At 39.3% G+C, this 19,453-nt stretch overlaps 1 protein-coding gene across 1 annotated transcript in view; it reads left to right on the plus strand.

The window, feature by feature from the left end:
* The first annotated feature begins 844 nt into the window (after positions 1 to 844).
* The window catches only part of LOC121387839, a 112,416-nt gene continuing 93,807 nt past the window's right edge, over positions 845 to 19,453 (plus strand). Inside the window, exon 1 of the mRNA XM_041519067.1 lies at positions 845 to 1,272. Coding sequence (XP_041375001.1) covers positions 1,243 to 1,272 — 30 coding nt within the window. The 5' untranslated portion in view covers positions 845 to 1,242. The remainder of the gene's footprint in view (positions 1,273 to 19,453) is intronic.

Consider the following 19,453-nt stretch of genomic DNA (forward strand, 5'->3'; position numbering starts at 1 on the left):
CTGGAAGGAGAAATAGCCCAATGGGGCCAGCGACGGGGATCGATCCTAGACTGACCGCGCATCAAGCGAGCGCTTTACCACTGGGTTATGTCCCGCCCCCCGCCGATATTAAAGGGACATTCCTGAGTTTGCTGCATTGTAAGATGTTTCTGACTAATAAAATAGTTCTACGATTAAACCTACATATTAAATATATTTTCTGGTTTAGAATATCAGTGTCTTTATATTCAATGTGTTTCTGGTCAAAATATTTGTAAGAAGCCCAAACTGGATTTTGTCTTCAAATATTTTCGTACGTACGAAAAAATTTATTTTAGGAAATAGAATGAAATTTAACCTAGTACAAATATTAGAATGATCAGAAACACGTTTAATATACAGCCACTACTATTTTATGCAGACAAATATATTTGATATGCAATTAAAGTCGGTAAAAAGTATTTGTAAGTCGATAACATCTTAAAAACTGTAGCAAACTCAGGAATGTCCCTTTAATAATAATAATACAAAATAACGTTTCTTCGGTGGTTAATCGATACTCCAAGATCACCAGTCCGCGCACACTTCAGCCAGTGATCTAACCGTCTCTGTGAGTGAACAGTTTGTTTTGTTTAACGACATCACTAGAGAGTGCGTCAACAGATGATTCAGCCCAAGTTCAGTCAGCAAAACGTTTCGCTGACGTTCGCGAGCTATTTGATTAGTTCACGACATGACCATTTGATTTACCGTGAAGCGCGGCAATAAACCAGACAAGCGGGCGGGGTTTTTTTCCTGCTCGGTCTGGCTGAACACCGTCCAGAGGTTCTCCTGAGCTAATGATCCCATAGCGGGGGGGAAAAAATGGCCTCATAAAATGGATTACGCTTTAATTCGTGCACGTAATTAGCGTGTGCTCATCCGCAATGGAAACCAGAGCTGTCAGGTATCGTCTGCGCAGTTTCGTCCGACAGTAAATGCAGATTTCACATTCCAGACGAAAACCGTTTCGAATTGCGGAGACCGCGTTTCTCTTGCCATCTCGCTGTAAACATCAGCACTGTTTGTATATTTCGGTCGTCTGGAGCCCGCGTAGAAGGGATGGAATCACGCAGCAGTAGTAGCAACAGCTACAGGTCGACTGGTTGCGTACACGTGCAGGTTCGTGATGCAGGAACTGGACGACTAAAGGCGTTTATTTACGACCACTGTGAAATTGTTGGGATTTAAACGTTCCCTGCTGGTTGTGGAATACTGAGAGTTATGAAGGCGAGTACGATAGGCAGTATGCAGGTAAGTTAATATTTACTTGTTAATTTTAAAATGAATGAATGAATGTTTAACGACACCCCAGCACGAAAAATACATCGGCTATTGGGTGTCAAACTATGATAATGCAAACAAATACGGTGATGATCAACATCAATATAAAAATTCGAGATTTAAATAAAAATACAAATATCACAGATAGATACTGACTGTTACTCAAAATTTCAGTTTGTGCTGCATTGGCCATATTCGAAGAGAATGTTACAACCCTGCACCACGGCGATAATTTTTCTTTTTTCCTTTATTCCCTTTTCTTTTTTTTCTTTTTTTGTGGTTTGTTTGTTTCTTTTCTACAATTATTTCTCATATTTTGCTTGTCGTATAAAGTGGCCCTATGTAATGTTTTGCAATCCACTCAACAATATTTTGTCTCTTAAGTCACCATCCATCCACCCATCTTAGATTCTATCTATCCTATCCATTATCGGTCCGTATCCTTCCATCCATCCACCACCCTTTCCGTCCGTCCACCCATCTTTCCATCTGTACATCCATTCATCGATCTAAAGGTAAATAGATTATAAACAGTATAAAATCTAAAACAAATATTAGCAGAGCCCAGTCTAGTTAGAGAGCTAGACGGACATTTGGACGGTTATGATCGCTCTCTCATAACCGTACAAATGTCCGTCTAGCTCTTGAACGGCACATTTCTAGGTCTAATCTTGGTGTAAAAGGTCTGAAGTTTCATCCATGAAAGTGAAAGTTTGTTTTGTTTTACGACATCACTAGAGCACATTGATTTTTTAATCACCGGCTATTGGATGTCAAACATTTGGTAATTTTGACATTATAGTCTTAAAAATCCGCTACATTGTCCCATTAGTATAAAGGAATCTTTTATATGCACCATCCCACACATGACAGCACATGCCATGGCATTTGATATACCAAGTGCACTGGCCTGAACGAGAAATAGCACAATGGACACACTGACGGGGTTCGATCTCAGACCAACCGCGTATCACGCGAGCGCTTAACCGCTGGGCTACGTCTATGAAAGACCCATGACGCATATCAATATGATAAATAATTCTAATCAATCAATCAATCAACAAATTAGTAAATTTAAAATAAAACAATAGAATAAAGTAAAATAAAAAATTAAAACATTTTATGTACAGCGAAACACCATTATCAGACCATCGAAACAGTGTATAGAGTTGAAGTAAAACAAATAAATGTTATTCTTAATTCTCTCTCTCTCTCACATCCAATAGCCGATGATTAATAAACCAATGTACTCTAGTGGTTTCGTTAAACAAAACAAAGCTTTTGAGACAGTGTTTGTGTGAGGGGGGGGGGGGGGGGAGGACAAATCATGAATCACAGGCAAATAGAAATGTTTCTATCACTACCATATCAGAATTCGTTCCATTATTGGGGATCTAGAAAACAGAACAATAGAAAGGCTATATCTCTACAATAATAAAACATTCTCTCCAGCTTCTTTTTTTCCTCTTTTTTTTTCTTCCATCACTAAGGAAGCCCTAACATCCTCATTTGACATCTGAGTAAAAAGAAAAAAAACTGAAAAAAAAGAAGCTTTTTAGTCGACAGTATGTACCTCAAGTGCCTAACAAGATATTTAATCGATACTTATCCTCATTATAGTTGTTTACGCCTCTATTATTGGTAAGTTTCTGAAAGACAGATGTCGACGTCAAAACAAATGAGAGTAGTGATTAAAGGGACATACCCTAGTTTAAAAAAAAACAAACACGACATATTGTTTTACCGTTTTTAATAACTGAAATCATACTTTGCTCTTTAGATTATTCATTTTCGCACATTCGAAGTATTTTTCGTAATCCTGGTGTTTTTAATATCACAAAATGCATTTCTCATATTTTTAAGAGAAGTAACAATTATACGGAGTCGAGTTTTAGTCTATTTTGGAAGGCATTTCACCATTTCAATAGCACAGACTCTTGTTTCGTTCAATTGTAACTTTATCCCAATGTGTTACAGGTTTGTAGATTAACTAACCTTAGTGTTAATTTTCACGGGTTGAAACTAAGGTATGTCCCTTTTAATTTCTTCCCTGACTTTCATGTAGATTATGGCGAGCCGTTTAAGATGCATTACCATAGTGATACCAAGTAAATTGACATGCTGAGAGGAGCTAAACATTATTTTTCTTGAATTAATCTCAGGGGAGTGGTGATCAAGAACAATAGCCCGATCCCCTTAAACGGCGAACTTTAAATACGCATTAAGCATTGTTAATACATTGCTCAAGTAAAGGGGCGGGACGTTGCCAAGTGGTAAAGCACACGCTTGATGCGCGGTCGGGTTAGGATCGATCCCCGTCGGTGGCCTCATTGGGCTACGACTCGTTCCAGCCAGTGATCCACAACTGGTGTAACAAAGACCGTGGTATGTACTATCCTGTCTGGAGTGGTGCATATAAAATATCCCTTACTGCTAATCGAAAATAACAGGCACAATACAGCCAGAAGGCTTACCGTTAAACATACAAATTGTTTTAATTCTTTCGCAATTCCTAGAAATGAATATGTGAACAACAACATATGTCACAGTTAGGAAATATAGTGATGAACTCTTATCCGGAAGTGAACTGTGTAGTGAGACCTAAATTTGTCACTACAAAGCTATCTGCCATAAAAAATAATAGCAATCAAACAGCAGACGACTTGTGCGAAAAAATTTCTGGATAACTGTGATCTGTGGCCAGAAGGAATATAATAGAATAGATGTTTAATGACACCCCAGCACGACAACACATAGGCTATTGGGTGTCAAACTATAGTAAATGCATAACACTATGGCCAGAAGGAGTTAAGTGCGACTCAAGCGGGTGGTTGCAACTAACCAATCAGAATTGTTTTACTCTCAGGTATTACCGTTACGCTATTCAGTTATACCGACCTCGATCGTGTCGTGGTTAAGCCATCAAATATAAGGCTGGTAAGTACAGGGTTGACAGCCCAGTACTGGCTCCCACCCAGAGTGAGTTTTAACGACTCGGTGGGTAGGTGTATATGACCACTACACCGTCTACTCACTCACTAACCTCTTAACAACTTACCCACTGTTCTGGACAGACAGCTCAAATAACTGAGGTTTGTGCTCAGGACAGTGTGCTTGAACCTTGAATATAAGCACGGAAATAAGTTGAAATGAAATATTCAGTTTTGACAGCAACCAGTGTTGTTACAGACACCAATATCTTGCAGTGCAAGCTATCCGTAATGCAGCCACCAACACGTGCACTGCACCTACATTGGGTGAGTTAAACGTTTATTTTATCAAACGACACCACTAAATACATCATAGCTATTGGGTGTCAAACATTTGGTAATTCTTACGTACTCTTAGAGAGGAAACCCGGTAAAAACAAATGTCCATTAGTAACCAGGAATCTTTATAACCACACCCCACAGTCAGGATGACACATACGTATATGTACTATTCATATGTTTCTCCTTCAACACACTATTCAGCAGTTGGGATATTTTGGGCCGACTTGGTACATATTTGGGTTTTTTTAGAATTGGGCAGTTACCTACCTTCTAGCGCTAAGAAAAATGGGGCCCTGAACTGTGGGTTAGTGGTTACTGAGTGAGAAGTCGGTGTAGTGGCCTATACACCTATACATTAGGTGGGAGCCGGTACCGGGAGGCGAACCCATTACCTACCAGCCTTAGGTTCAGTGGTTTAACCACGACACCAGCGAGGCCGGTGGAGCCACAAGGGAAAACGGCGAACGAATTACGAATGTATCCGTACAGATAGATACCACTGATCTGTATACAGAGGTTTTCAGCTGTCACTATATCTCAGGCTCATCACAATAACAAGGTCAAGGTAACATTATTGTATCAGTGTGGAAATGATAATTTGATAGGCATACATGTGTGGATAGTTGTATTGTTCTACGAATTAAGCTGTAAACATTGACAGAAAATCTGCAATGAACTAAACATTGATGAAGGTTCAAATCTCAGTCAGCTAAAAAGTTAAAAGGTGGGGTTTTGTTGTGGGTTTTTTTTTAACGGCACCACTAGAGCACAATATTTTTTAATGCAATATATTTGGTAATTGTTATACGTAGTCTGCAGAGAAAACCCGCGATATATTTTCATTTAGCAGCAAGGGATCTTTTATATACATTTCCCACACAGGAAATGGGCGTCTTTGATATACATGTACCAGTTGTGACACACTAGGTTGTAACAGAAAAACGAAACAGTGGGTCCAACTCAGGAAAGCACTCTACCTAGCCCAAGTACTCCGACCGTAAGAGAGCAGGACAGACATGATGGACAGTTATGACGCTCTCATTACGGCCAGAGAAAACTGTGTTTATAACCGTCCAAATGTCCGTCTTGCTCTCTTTCGGTTAGAGAAGAAGTTTGTTTTGTTTAACGACACCACTAGAGCACATTGATTTATTCATCATCGGCTAATGGGTAATTTTGACATATAGTCAAGAGAGGTAACCCGCTACATATTTTTCCATTAGTAGCAAAGGAACTTTTATATGCATAGACAGGATAGCACATACCTCGGCCTTTGATATATTATTCGTGGTGCACTGGCTGGAACTAGAAAAGCTCAATGGGCCCACCGAAGGGGATCGATCTTAGACCGACCGCGCATCACTGGGCTACGTCCTTCCCCTGCTGAAGTACAAATGTATCAATCAAGATATTATGTATCAGTACACGCAGATAGGTTCAGCCGTTGCTATCTCTCACTCGTCACAGTAACAAGGTCAAGGTCACACCACTGTCTCGCTGTGTGAGCTTAATGTGATATGGGTAATGTTTCGGGAGTAAACGACGACAAAACAACCTTAAATTGTCTAACAACTGACGTAGATTCGGATTTGAGTCACGTAGATCGGACAAGAGAGAAAAAAGAAGAAACAAAGCGTAGGCTCAGACGTAACCCAGTGTTAAAGTGCTCGCTTTATGCGGGGTCGGTCTTGGATTGATCCTTGTCAGTGGGCCCATTGGGCTATTTTCCGTTCTAGCCTGTGTACCATGACTGGTATATCAAAGACCGTGGTACATGCTGTCCTGTCTGTGGGATGGTGCATATAAAAAATGCTTTGCTACTATTAGAAACGGGTTTTTCTCTCTAATACCGTCAGAATTTCCAAATGTTTGGCATTTAATAGCCGATGATTAATAAATTAGTGTGCCCTAGTGGTGTCGGTAAACAAAACAAACTTTTAACATTTTCAAACGATAACATCTCTTATGGGACATACACTATGTTGTACCATCGCAAGGCCAGTACGACGTCCCAGGGGCGTATGCTGTGGGATGAAGGAGAGATTTAAATAACAAACATTTTACAGTGCATTATTGATCTAAACATATAGCCACCCAGGGAAAATGTAGACAGGAGGATCCACTGGGTTCATATTCGAGCCCACCCCATTTTGTACCGTCGCAAGGCCCGTATGATGTGTCAGGGGCGTAGGTCTGGGTAGGGGGGGGGGGGGTATTTAACTTTTTGTTTACATTGTAATATTGGGTTATTCATATTGGCATCCAGGGAAAATGTAGAAAAAGGTCCGCTAGATTCATATTCGAAGCCCCCACCCTGGTCATCGATCCATCATTTTCATTTTAACTTATTGTTTTCGTACTTATATCTAATTAAGGTTCAAGCTACGTGGGCTGTCTGTCCAGGACAGTGCGTTAGTTGTTATTTGGTTAGTGGTTGGTGAGGGAGAAGAGGGTGTAGTGGCCTTACACCTAACCATTTAGCCCTTAAGAACTCCCTCTTGGTTGGAGCCAGTACCGGGCTGCGAACCCTGTACCTACCAGCCTGTAGGCCGGACATCGGCCCATCGTTTCGTACAGGTGTGTGAACTCTACCATTTGAGACATTCAATTCATCGGTTGATGTATGGCCGCTGTGACGGAACATGCTCTTAATTTTCTTTTCGCCTGTGGCGATATTAATTGTTTTAGAGGGCCGTGTGCAGTTCCATTATGCACTTAAGCCCAGGTGGGCACTTTGTTACGTAATACCTCCGCGCGACCGTGGTCGAGCTGTGCCTATTACACACCCAGCCCAGGTGCGGAGGCCATGTGGCCAGTAGTTACGTAATACCTCCGCTAGTTCGGTACGTTCGGGGTATTGCTGGCGAACTAGGCGTCAGCAAGTCTGGCGATCTTAGAAAAATATGCCGGCTTGGTCGCTGTGGAAATATCACTTGATAGGGGGAGGGCCGCGATGTACCCCCAGGTGATATTCGGTTTTATGATAAATAGCTAGGGTTTTAGAGATATGAGGGAGAAACATATAGGAAGGGTTCCAGGGAACGCGTCCGTTTGGACTTGGTAAATATTATTTCTGCTCTGTTGTATAACCTTGATGTGATTGATGTGACTTTAAATATTTTAATACTGTATTATACCAATATTATTTAGACGGTGCTGCCGGTAATCTGACGCAGTAAACTGTAGGCTCACTGTCTAATATATATAAAGTTTAACCAGTCATCCTAGAGGACCTAGGTAAACTGTAGGTTATTGTCTTTATTGTGATATGTACCAGTATTAAGTCTGTATTACAAGGTTACTGAATGAGTAGTTAAGGGTTAATTAAAAATTAACCAGTTAGGAATAGAGTTGTAATTCCTTTATTAATTAAGTTCCCCTGGAAGAACAGAACAGAACTTTATTACGCTCAGGCCGTTACACAACGGCATATGGGGAACATGATATATAAACTGTAGTGACAAGATAGGGTTTACAGGAGACAATAGTACAATAGTATTAATACAAATGCAATAAAGTAATAGAGACAATGGTATAATACAAATGCAATAGAATAATAAGGAATAATATAATACAATTAGAATAAAGTAATGTAATGTCACATTATTGTAATTCCTACCAAATGTGCTAATCAGACATGCGCACACATATATACATGTATACTTGGGTAGTAATAAGACATTGTACATAATTCATATACATATATTTTAGGGTTTACTGCATTTATTAATAATTTCTTTTATTAATTTACATAATTTCTTGAGAACACTTATTTTGCTATTAGTCATTAGTTGTTTAAATTTCAGCGTACTTGGTTTATTATAATAATATGGCTTAATCAAATTTTTACGGGAGTTAGTGAAATAAGTACACGTGAATAAATAGTGAAATTCGTCTCCAATATCATTATTGTTACATAATGTGCACGTTCGATCTTCCACTGGGGTGTTGTTCCGGCGTCCTGTTTCGATTGGTAAGTAGTGATTAGATGTTCTAAATTTGAGTAATATAGTCCAACATGTTTGTGGTAATATAATAATATATTTTTCTAATCTAAGGTTTTCCTTAAATATAGTGTACGTTTTACCTTTTGATGATGAAGTTATGTTTGTATTCCATTGTTGTAAATACTGGTCGTTTTGTCTTAATTTTACTTGATTAAGAAGTATTTTTACGGATGAAAAGTTCCGTGACATCCAAACAATTGTCATGCCTAGCTGGTTAAATATATCTTCGACCATTTTTATCCATTTATAACTATATCTATTAACAGAAGCGTCGTGTAACATTAATTCATGCAGTAAAAACGATGATTTTGTTTGTTTACCAGATACGATACGGGCCCAAAAACTTATAATTCTTTGTTGAATAATTAGTTTAAGGGGTCTTCTTCCTAGTTCTCCATATAACATGAATAGCAGGGTGCCTTTTTTAACTGGTAAGATGTGTCTTAGGAATTTTATATGAATAGTTTCAATGATATCGATGTTTTCATAACCCCATATTTCGCACCCGTATAAGAGAATCGGGAGTACAATGGAATCAAATAGTTTTAATTTGCATTCTATTGAAAAGTTATTGTCTTTAGATTTAGACGGAACAAAGTACATTGCTTTTGTTGCCTTTTGAGTTAGTAGTTTTTTGCTTGTATTAAATTTATTTAGTTTGGTAAAAGTAAGACCTAAGTATTTATATTCTTTTACGTTTTCAAGCACATCATGTCCAAGTGTAAAAACTTTCTTGTAATCATTACTGGTGCCATTGAAAATGATTATTTTAGTTTTACTTGCATTTACTTTGAGTTTCCATTTATTGCAATATTGTGAAAAGACATTTAGGGATTGTTGTAAGTCAGAGGCGTTTGATGCGAGAAGCGCAGTATCGTCAGCATATAATAAACATAAAAAGTAAAGAGCTGTTTTATCGAACGTTTCATCTCTATCCAGGGATACCCCAGTACAATTTTGGCTTTTTAAGTAATTATCTAGATCATTTAAATAAAGGGAAAACAGGACAGGCGACAAATTTTCTCCTTGTCGGACACCGATGTTGCATGGAAATAGCTCAGAGGTTTCGGTTTTTGTACAAATACATGACTTTATTCCTTGATACATTTGATAAATTATTTTAAAGAATTTTCCATTAATATTATTTTCTAACAGTTTCTGCCATAGGCAAGTTCTAGAAATAAGATCAAAAGCTTTTTGGAAATCTACAAAAGCACAAAATAATTTCCTTTTTCTTGTCTTTAAAATTTCTATCAGAGAATGTATATTAAATAGATGGTCGGTAGTAGAGTAGCCTTTTCGGAAAGCAGTCTGAGATTCATTCAGTATATTATTTTCTTCAATAAAAGCATTTAATCGGTTATTTAAAATTGTGGTGAACAGTTTAGAGATGCAACAGAGCAATGTTATTGGTCTATAATTTTCTGGTAACGAACGATTTCCTTTATTTTTAAAAATGGGTTTAATTACTCCAGTCAACCATTCATTGGGAAAAACACTATTGTCGAAGATTATGTTAAACAGTTTAATGTAGATTGGTAGTACTATTCCGGCAGTTGTTTTAATGTATTCATTAATGATATTGTCGATTCCAGGTGCCTTACCATTTTTCAGTTGTTTTATAGCATTTAATATTTCATTTTCTTCAATTCTACTGTTTAAAACATTTTCACTATCTGAGTCTATGTTATTAAAGTTTATTTTTGTTTCGTTATCGTCCGATTCGCCTTTGTTTAGAGTTTGGAGAAAATTATAGAAATCATCTAACGGTGGTAAGTTATTATCTTCTTTAGGTCGTTTAAGTAGTTTGTAAAAAGCTTTTGGGTCGTTTGTCGTCATTTGTTTTTCAATATTAAATCTTTGGACGGAATGTTCTTTCAGCAAGGACTTTTTATACGTTTTACTTGCATTAATTAATCTTTGTTTATTTTCTAAAGTTATTCTTGAGTTATACGTTTTTTTTGGCCTCATGATATTTTCCGCGTAGAATTCGACAACCGTGTGTCTTACCGAACAGCGATTGGTTACCTTTGAGTTTTACACGTCGCTTGATTGTGCAAGATTGTGCATGACCTAGAGTCGATTCAGCCGCATCTAAAAATAGATTTTTTATAGCCTGTGTTGCAGTATCGACACGTGTTTGAATGTCAACAGACTGATTATCAAGCATTGTGGATATGATTTCGAGTGAGTCCTGGTTAATTTTATTTTTAAATTCTGTAGATTTTTCAGGTTTCCATTTACTTGGCTTTTTGTTAGCTGAATATGTCATACAATTAGAAGTGTCGTTATTGTTAGTATGTTTATCAACATTTAAGCTAAGTATTAAAGCACAATGTACATCTGAAAAAAGTGGGTCAAACTCACATACATCAAAATGTTTCTCAATTATCACACGTGTGGGTGTTGTGTCACGGTGAAGTGATTAGCATATTGTGTAAACTAGACACCTAGCGATTAACTAATTAAGTGATCAGTTCTGGGTTGTTATTATTTGTTGTTGTTAATTAACTACTGCGGCAGTACATTTGTCAGCGTAGGTTAATACAGATTCCAAAGTGTATTGTGTTTTTGTTGTGTTTTCTAGTGAACTAAACGTGCTATATTACATATGCTTTATATAAGATCTTATCTCTGATCATACCTAGACGAGCCACGCGGGTTTTTGAACTGCCCATTACAGAGAGATCTAATAGATATGCAGTTAGGAGAGATATTTGGATAATCGTGTTTCATTCAGTTACGGGTATTGTAGAATCCCCTGACAGGAGTGAAAATTAGGGCGCTCGTCCCGGATCTGAAACGGGACATGCATATTTAAAAAAGTATTGTTTGTAAATGGGGTCTTTATAAATTACTTTTACAAATAACTAGAAGTAGCAACGTTGTTCACTAGAAAATTAATTAATAATAAGTGCGTCATATCTAAACATGGATAAGAATTTGCTGTATAGGCATACGCTCAGTGTAGTGGAGATTAAGCGAGCACGTAAGGCCGAGTTAGTTGAAATAGCGAGTGAGCGGGAAATTGATTTAACATCAGCTAAAACATTAGGAGATATAAGGACAATTATTATCCAGGAAGTTTTTGGTGATAGTCCTGTTATGGAAGAAAGTGAGATTGTTCCAGAGATAGAGATAAATGACTTGAGTATGGAACAACAGTTAGCTTTTAAAAAGCTTGAGTACGAAAGAGAAGAACGTGCATTAGAGAGAGAGAGAGAGAGAGAGAGAGAGAGAGAGAGAGAGAGAGAGAGAGAGGAGAGAGGAGAGAGGAGAGAGAGAGAGAGAGAGAGAGAGAGGAGAGAGGAGAGAGAGAGGAGAGAGAGAGAGAAGAGAGGGATAGAGAAAGAGAAGAGAGGGATAGAGAAAGAGAAGAGAGGGATAGAGGGAGAGAAAGAAGAGGGATAGAGGGAGAGAAAGAAGAGGGATAGAGAGAGAGAAAGAAGAGGGATAGAGAGAAAGAAGATAGAGAAGAAAGAGATAGGGATAGAGAATTCCAGTTAGAAAAATTAAAAGTGGAACATGAGTTAAAGTTGAATACTGAAGAAGTTAGACGGGAGGCCGGAAATGGGTTTAACATGTCGGAGGCTTATATATCAGTGCCTGTATTTGACGATCAGGAGGTAGATATGTTCTTCCAACTTTTTGAACGGGCCGCTAAGCAGCTAAATTGGCCGCAGTCTAAGTGGACATTGTTAGCCGTGTCTAAGTTTAAGGGGAAGGCTAGTGTAGCTTATAATTCAATGAGTGAGGAGCTAGCAAGTCAGTACGACCTAGTTAAGGCTGCAGTGTTGAGGGCTTATGAATTACGACCTGAGGATTATCGTTTACGGTATAGCGAGTTGAGAAAAACGCAGGGTCAGTCTTATAGTGAGTTTGTGGCTAAGAAGGCAGGGATGTTTGATAAATGGGTGGTGTCTCATCAGGTAGAGTCATATACCGAGTTACGGGAGTTGTTGATCTTACAGGACATTAAAAATGGATTACCAGTTAGCTTACGTATTCATTTAGAGGATCGTGATGTCAAAAAGATAGAGGAGGCAGGCATAGTGGCAGATGATTACGTGTTAACACACAAAGCTCAGGCAGTACAGGGTAGCTCTATACAACAGGGTGATAAGAAGAAATTTCAGCCAGGTTTTTCCCGGGAACGTAACTATCGGGGAGAGTCATCTAGTTGGTCAGCTAGTCAGGCAAGGAATGTACCTGGTGGGCAAAGTAAGGATAAACCTGCATTATCAGCCAATGCACGAACTTTTCGTCCGCATTACAGTTACTGTAAAAAGGATAACCATCTTGTCGGGGACTGTTTTAAAAGGAAACGCGATAATGCGCAAGTGGTCGGTTTAGTGAGTTTAGCTCCGTTAGCGAGAGAGTTAATGGTTAATCCCATGGCAGAGAAAGTAAACCCGTATGTGTCCACTGGTATGGTTTGTGATGTGAAACAAGAATTGAGTCTTAAGGCAATATCAATCTATCGAGATACCGGGTGTAGTCAGTCGCTGATCACGTCGGAGTGTTTAGCTGGTATAGAGAATTCAGATACAGGACGTAGTTTGGCCTTAACCTCGGTTACTTGAGAAAAAATTGTTGTCCGGTTACATAACGTTTTCTTGTGTTCGAAGTTTGTGACGGGACCAGTCATTATGGGTGTTGTGAAGGACTTGCCTGTTGAAAGCATAGGAGTTTTGTTGGGTAATGATTTGACTAGTCAGTGTTGTCAGCCGAAATGTGACCAATTGTTAATAAAAGACAGCACTTTACCAATAGAAGAGAGTGAGGTTGATGAGATTAGATATCCCGCGTGTGTAAAGACTAGGGCTATGGCCAGAAGGGTAGCACGAGACCCAGAGGATATTTGTGATTTGTCTGATACGTGTGTGAGCCATGAAATTGGAGTGGATGAGGTTATCAGTAAAATGGTAGATAAGTCAACTGACGAACTAAATGTGGTGGAACATGTTGACCTACCGCAGAGGGTAAATGAACCAGTTGTGTTTGATAGAGGGGCCTTACCTTGTAATAGACAAGAGTTAATTCTAGAGCAGGCGGCTGATCCAAATTTGTTGGCAGCTCGCGCTACCTTGTTAACTGAGGGTGAGATGAATATCAGATGTCAGGTTATGATATGGACAAGGGAGTATTAATGAATAAGAGAGTTAGAGATAGGAAGGCTAGGAAGCAACTGAGCCATGCTCAGATCAAAATAAAATCAGTGTTTCATAGGAAGACTAGGAGTCGGGAATTTAAACCAGGGGATATGGTGCTGCTGTACCTTCCCATTAAACGGGGTTCATTGCAGAACAGGTATTTCGTGCCCTATGTTGTGCACAAACGGGTTAATGAGACAGGGTATGTGATAAACACTCCTGATTGGGTTAGGAAAAGTAGGTATTGTCACATCAATTTGATAAAAGGTTATTTTGACAGACTGCCGATAGTTCCAGAGTTACCGGTCCAAATTGAGAGTCACTCAATTTCCTGTGATGATGTCAAGACTGCAGAGATCAAATAACCAACAGCCAGATTCTAGCAGACTTGAAATCCAGCGAGAAAAGTTGACTACGCTGATACAAGACAATGTTTCCATTTGTGAGGACCTTCCAACGGTTACCAATACCTTAACCAGGATGTGCGCTTGGAACCCAACGCTACGCCGATTCGACAGCATGCCTATCGGAGAAAACCTGGAAAACGTTCGACACTGAAAAAGAAGAAAACGAAGTTCCAGTAGTCAGATGAATGCGAGAAGTCATTCAACCGTCTCAAGCAGATGCTCTCCTCGTCTCCCGTGATGGCAGCACCAGACTACCGAATGCCTTTCAAGCTGGCTGTGGATGCCAGTGACGTGGGAGCTGGAGCTGTGCTGTTCCAGGAAGACGAAAATGGACTGGACCATCATGTAAGTTTCTTCTCCAAAAAGTTTGACAAACACCAGGTGAACTATTCCACTATAGAGAAGGAAGCTTTTGCCATGGTACAAGCTCTGAAGCATTTTCAGATCTACGTGAAATCGGCAGTGCATCAAGTGGTGGGCTTTACGGACCATAATCCGCTCACCTTCATTCACTTAATGAAAGCCACCAACCAGAGAGTTTGAGATGGAGTCTTCTTCTGCAGGAATTCCCAATTACCATTGAACATATCAAGGGCACTTCTGATGTAATCGCTGATGCCCTGTCCGGAAGTTGAACATTATGATAATGTCTTGACATTCTTGATTTCTGTTTTGTTTTTATATATTTTATACCAGGGACTCAGAGACTCAGTGTGATTACTGGTAGTCACCTTATTACTATGTGTTATAAATGCCCGGATGCGTCGGTTAACGCACCTTTTGTTTTAATGTAGTATATTTACCTATTCCTAGAGTAGAGGAAATATCCTTTTTGAGGTGGGTGTGTGTGACGGAACATGCTCTTAATTTTGTTTTCGCCTGTGGCGATATTAATTGTTTTAGAGGGCCGTGTGCAGTTCCAATATGCACTTAAGCCCAGGTGGGCACTTTGTAACGTAATACCTTCGCGCGACCTGGTCGAGCTGTTCCTATTACACACCCAGCCCAGTTGCGGAGGCCATGTGGCCAGTAGTTACGTAATACCTCCGCTAGTTCGGTACGTGCGGGGTATTGCTGGCGAACTATGCGTCAGCAAGTCTGGCGATCTAAGAAAAATATCACTTGATAGGGGGAGGACCGCGATGTACCCCCCAGGCGATATTCGGTTTTATGATAAATAGCTAGGGTTTTAGAGATATGAGGGAGAAACATATTGGAAGGGTTTCCAGGGAACGCGTCCGTTTGGACTTGGTAAATATTATTTCTGCTCTGTTGTATAACCTTGATGTGATTGATGTGACTTTAAATATTTTAATACTGTATTATACCAATATTATTTAGACGGTGCTGCCAGTAATCTGACGCAGTAAACTGTAGGATCACTGTCTAATATATATAAAGCTTAACCAGTCATCCTAGAGGTCCTAGGTAAACTGTAGGTTATTGACTTTATTGTGATAGGTACCAGTATTAAGTCTGTATTACAAGGTTACTGAATGAGTAGTTAAGGGTTAATTAAAAATTAACCAGTTAGGAATAGAGTTGTAATTCCTTTATTAATTAAGTTCCTCTGGAAGCGTTTCTCAATTATCACACGTGTGGGTGTTGTGTCACAGTGAAGTGATTAGCATATTGTGTAAACTAGACACCTAGAGATTAACTAATTAAGTGATCAGTTCTGGGTTGTTATTATTTGTTGTTGTTGATTAACTACTGCGGCAGTACATTTGTCAGCGTAGGTTAATACAGATTCCAAAGTGTATTGTGTTTTTGTTGTGTTTTCTAGTGAACTAAACGTGCTATATTACATATACTTTATATAAGATCTTATCTCTGATCATACCTAGACGAGCCACGGGTTTTTTGAACTGCCCGTTACAGAGAGATCTAATAGATATACAGTTAGGAGAGATATTTGGATAATCGTGTTTCATTCAGTTACGGGTATTGTAGGATCCCCGTGACAGCCGCCTAGTGTCGGCGAGGTGGGAAATCTATCGCAATTCAGAGGGTGAGACGTACACCAGTGGTAATGTGCTTGCTTAATGCGCGGTCGGTTTGGGATCGATTCCCTTTGGTGGGCCCATTGAACTATTTCTCGCTCCAGCCAGTGCACCACAATTAGTATAGCAAAAGTCGTAGTGGTATGTGCTATCTTGTCTATGGGATGGTGCATATAAAAGATTCCTTGCTGCTAATCGAAAAGAGTAGCCCATTAAGTGGCGACATCATGTTTCCTTCCTCAATATTTGTGTGGTCCTTAATCATATGTCCGACGCCATATAGCCTGTAAATAAAATGTGTTGATTGCATCGTTAAATAAAACATTTACTTCTTTCCTGATTGCTCTGTTTTAAATGAGAGGTTAACTGAGTGGGCAGATGTCCATGGCGTCATTGCTGACGAGAGGTTAACTGAGTGGGCAGATGTCCGTGGCGTCATTGCTGACGAGAGGTTAACTGAGTGGGCAGATGTCCATGGCGTCATTGCTGGCGAGAGGTTAACTGAGTGGGCAGGTGTCCATGGCGTTATTGCTGACGAGAGGTTAACTGAGTTCGCAGATGTCCATGACGTTATTGCTGATGAGCAGAACTGTTTCAGTAGTGATGTTCCAAAGATCGATTATAATCGAAACTTTATCGGTTTGGCTCTACCGATTTGATATAAATATTCATAATCGATTGTGTGTGAAAATGTTAACTGTAATTGTGGGTACAATTAGACTAACAGAGACTTTTTCACGATTGTAATTACATATCAAATATATGTTTCTCTATAAAATAGTAGTGGCTGTATATTAAATGTGTTTCTGATCGTTTTAATATTTGTACTAGGTTAAATTTCATTTTATTTCTTAAAATATTGTTTGTTCGTACGTACGAAATTATTTGAAGACAAAATCTAGTTTGGGCTTCTTAGAAATATTAAGACGACTAGAAACACACTGATATTCTAAACAAGAAAATATGTTAAATAATGTTCGAATTAATTAATGGCGGTCCGTTTAATTGGAATAATCGAAGATTGGTTGGTAAAATTCAAATTCCAACTAATCGATTACAATTTCTGGTAATTGATTATATACGAAGATACACATACATGTACCTTATGCTACGGAAGTTGCCGAAGTGACCCGAATAGTATCTATAAAAACGGTAACTACAAATTTCAAGTCTATTATTTGCGAATTGATCTGCGAAATGTAATGTTTATACAGCGTTACCCTGTTGCATAAATACCTAATATCCACGGGTATCCTCCCATCTAAACCACACGCCTTCCCTCTCTTCACGTTACGTATTGCATTAACAGTTTCTTCCCACCTGATTGGATTATTCACCACCGTATCATGCTCTTGAACACAGTTTATATAAGAAATATCACATGGCTCGTTTATACTTAATATGGGATTAAGTAGATTATTATAGAGCAATAAAGTTTGTATGTGAACAACGTCAGCGTAATACCCCTGTAGGATAAATGAAAGTGCTCTTGTGGTGTCATTAAACAAAACAAATTTCAACTTGTTAATCAAGTATTCAATTATCTCACTTTCAACAACCGATGAATGGGAGATCTAGAGATTATCAGAAATATTCACACACTCTGCAGCTTGTCTGATTTCAAAACACAGATTTTAATACACATGCATTGCTAGCTCGAGACCGGTCTCGGTGGCGTCGTGGGTAAGCCATCGGTCTACAGGCTGGTAGGTACTGGGTTCGGATCCCAGTCGACGCATGGGATTTTTAATCCAGATACAGACTCCAAACCCTGATTGAGTGCTCCGCAAGACACAATGGGTAGGTGTAAACCACTTGCACCGATCAGTGATCCATAACTGGCTCAACAAAGGCCATGGTTTGTGCTATCCTGCCTGTGGGAAGCGCAAATAAAAGATCCCTTGCTGCTAATCGGAAGAGCAGCCCATGAAGTGGCGACAGTGGGTTTCCTCTTAAAATCTGTGTGGTCCGTAACCATATGTCTGACGCCATATAACCGTAAATAAAATGTGTTGAGTGCGTCGTTAAATAAAACATTTCTTTCTTTCATTCATGCTAGCTCGAGCCACCTCTAGCCCTTCCGTTACGTAACAAAAGAGAGAGATCAGCTTCGTAACACTACAATAATGGTTATAGCTCGAGCCACCTCTAGCCCTTCCGTTACGTAACAAAAGAGAGAGAGAGATCAACTTGGTAACACTGCAATAATGGTTATAGCTCGTGCCACCTCTAGCCCTTCCGTTACGTAACAAAAGAGAGAGAGAGAGAGATGAACTTGGTAACACTACAATAATGGTTATAGCTCGAGGCACCTCTAGCCCTTCCGTTACGTAACAAAAGAGAGAGAGAGATCAACTTGGTAACATTACAAAAATGATTATAGCACGTGCCACCTCTAGCCCTTCCGTTACATAACAAAAGAAAGAGATCAACTTGGTAACACTACAATAATGGTTATAGCTCGTGCCACCTCTAGCCCTTCCGTTACGTAACAAAAGAGAGAGAGAGATCAACTTGGTAACACTACAATAATGGTTATAGCTCGAGCCACCTCTAGCCCTTCCGTTACATAACAAGAGAGAGAGAGAGAGAGAGAGAGAGATCAACTTGGTAACACCACAATAATGGTTATAGCTCGTGCCACCTCTAGCCCTTCCGTTACCTAACAAAAGAGCGAGACATCAGCTTGGTAACACTACAATAATGGTTATAGCTCTTGCCACCTCTAGCCCTTCCATTACGTAACAAAAGAGAGAGAGAGATCTACTTGGTAACACTACAATAATGGTTATAGCTCGAGCCACCTCTAGCCCTTCCGTTACAATAACAACAATAAAAGCCACCTCTAGCCCTTCCGTTACATAACAAAAGAAAGAGATCAACTTGGTAACACTACAATAATGGTTATAGCTCGTGCCACCTCTAGCCCTTCCGTTACATAACAAGAGAGAGAGAGAGATCAACTTGGTAACACTACAATAATGGTTATAGCTCGTGCCACCTCTAGCCCTTCCGTTACGTAACAAAAGAGAGAAATCAACTTAGTAACACCACAATAATGGTTATAGTTCGTGCCACCTCTAGCCCTTCCGTTACATAACAAAAGAAAGAGATCAACTTGGTAACACTACAATAATGGTTATAGCTCGTGCCACCTCTAGCCCTTCCGTTACATAACAAGAGAGAGAGATCAACTTGGTAACACTACAATAATGGTTATAGCTCGTGCCACCTCTAGCCCTTCCGTTACATAACAAAAGAAAGAGATCAACTTGGTAACACTACAATAATGGTTATAGCTCGTGCCAC

This window comes from Gigantopelta aegis, chromosome 13 (genome assembly GCF_016097555.1).
Source record: "Gigantopelta aegis isolate Gae_Host chromosome 13, Gae_host_genome, whole genome shotgun sequence".
Taxonomy (NCBI): Eukaryota; Metazoa; Mollusca; class Gastropoda; order Neomphalida; family Peltospiridae; genus Gigantopelta; species Gigantopelta aegis.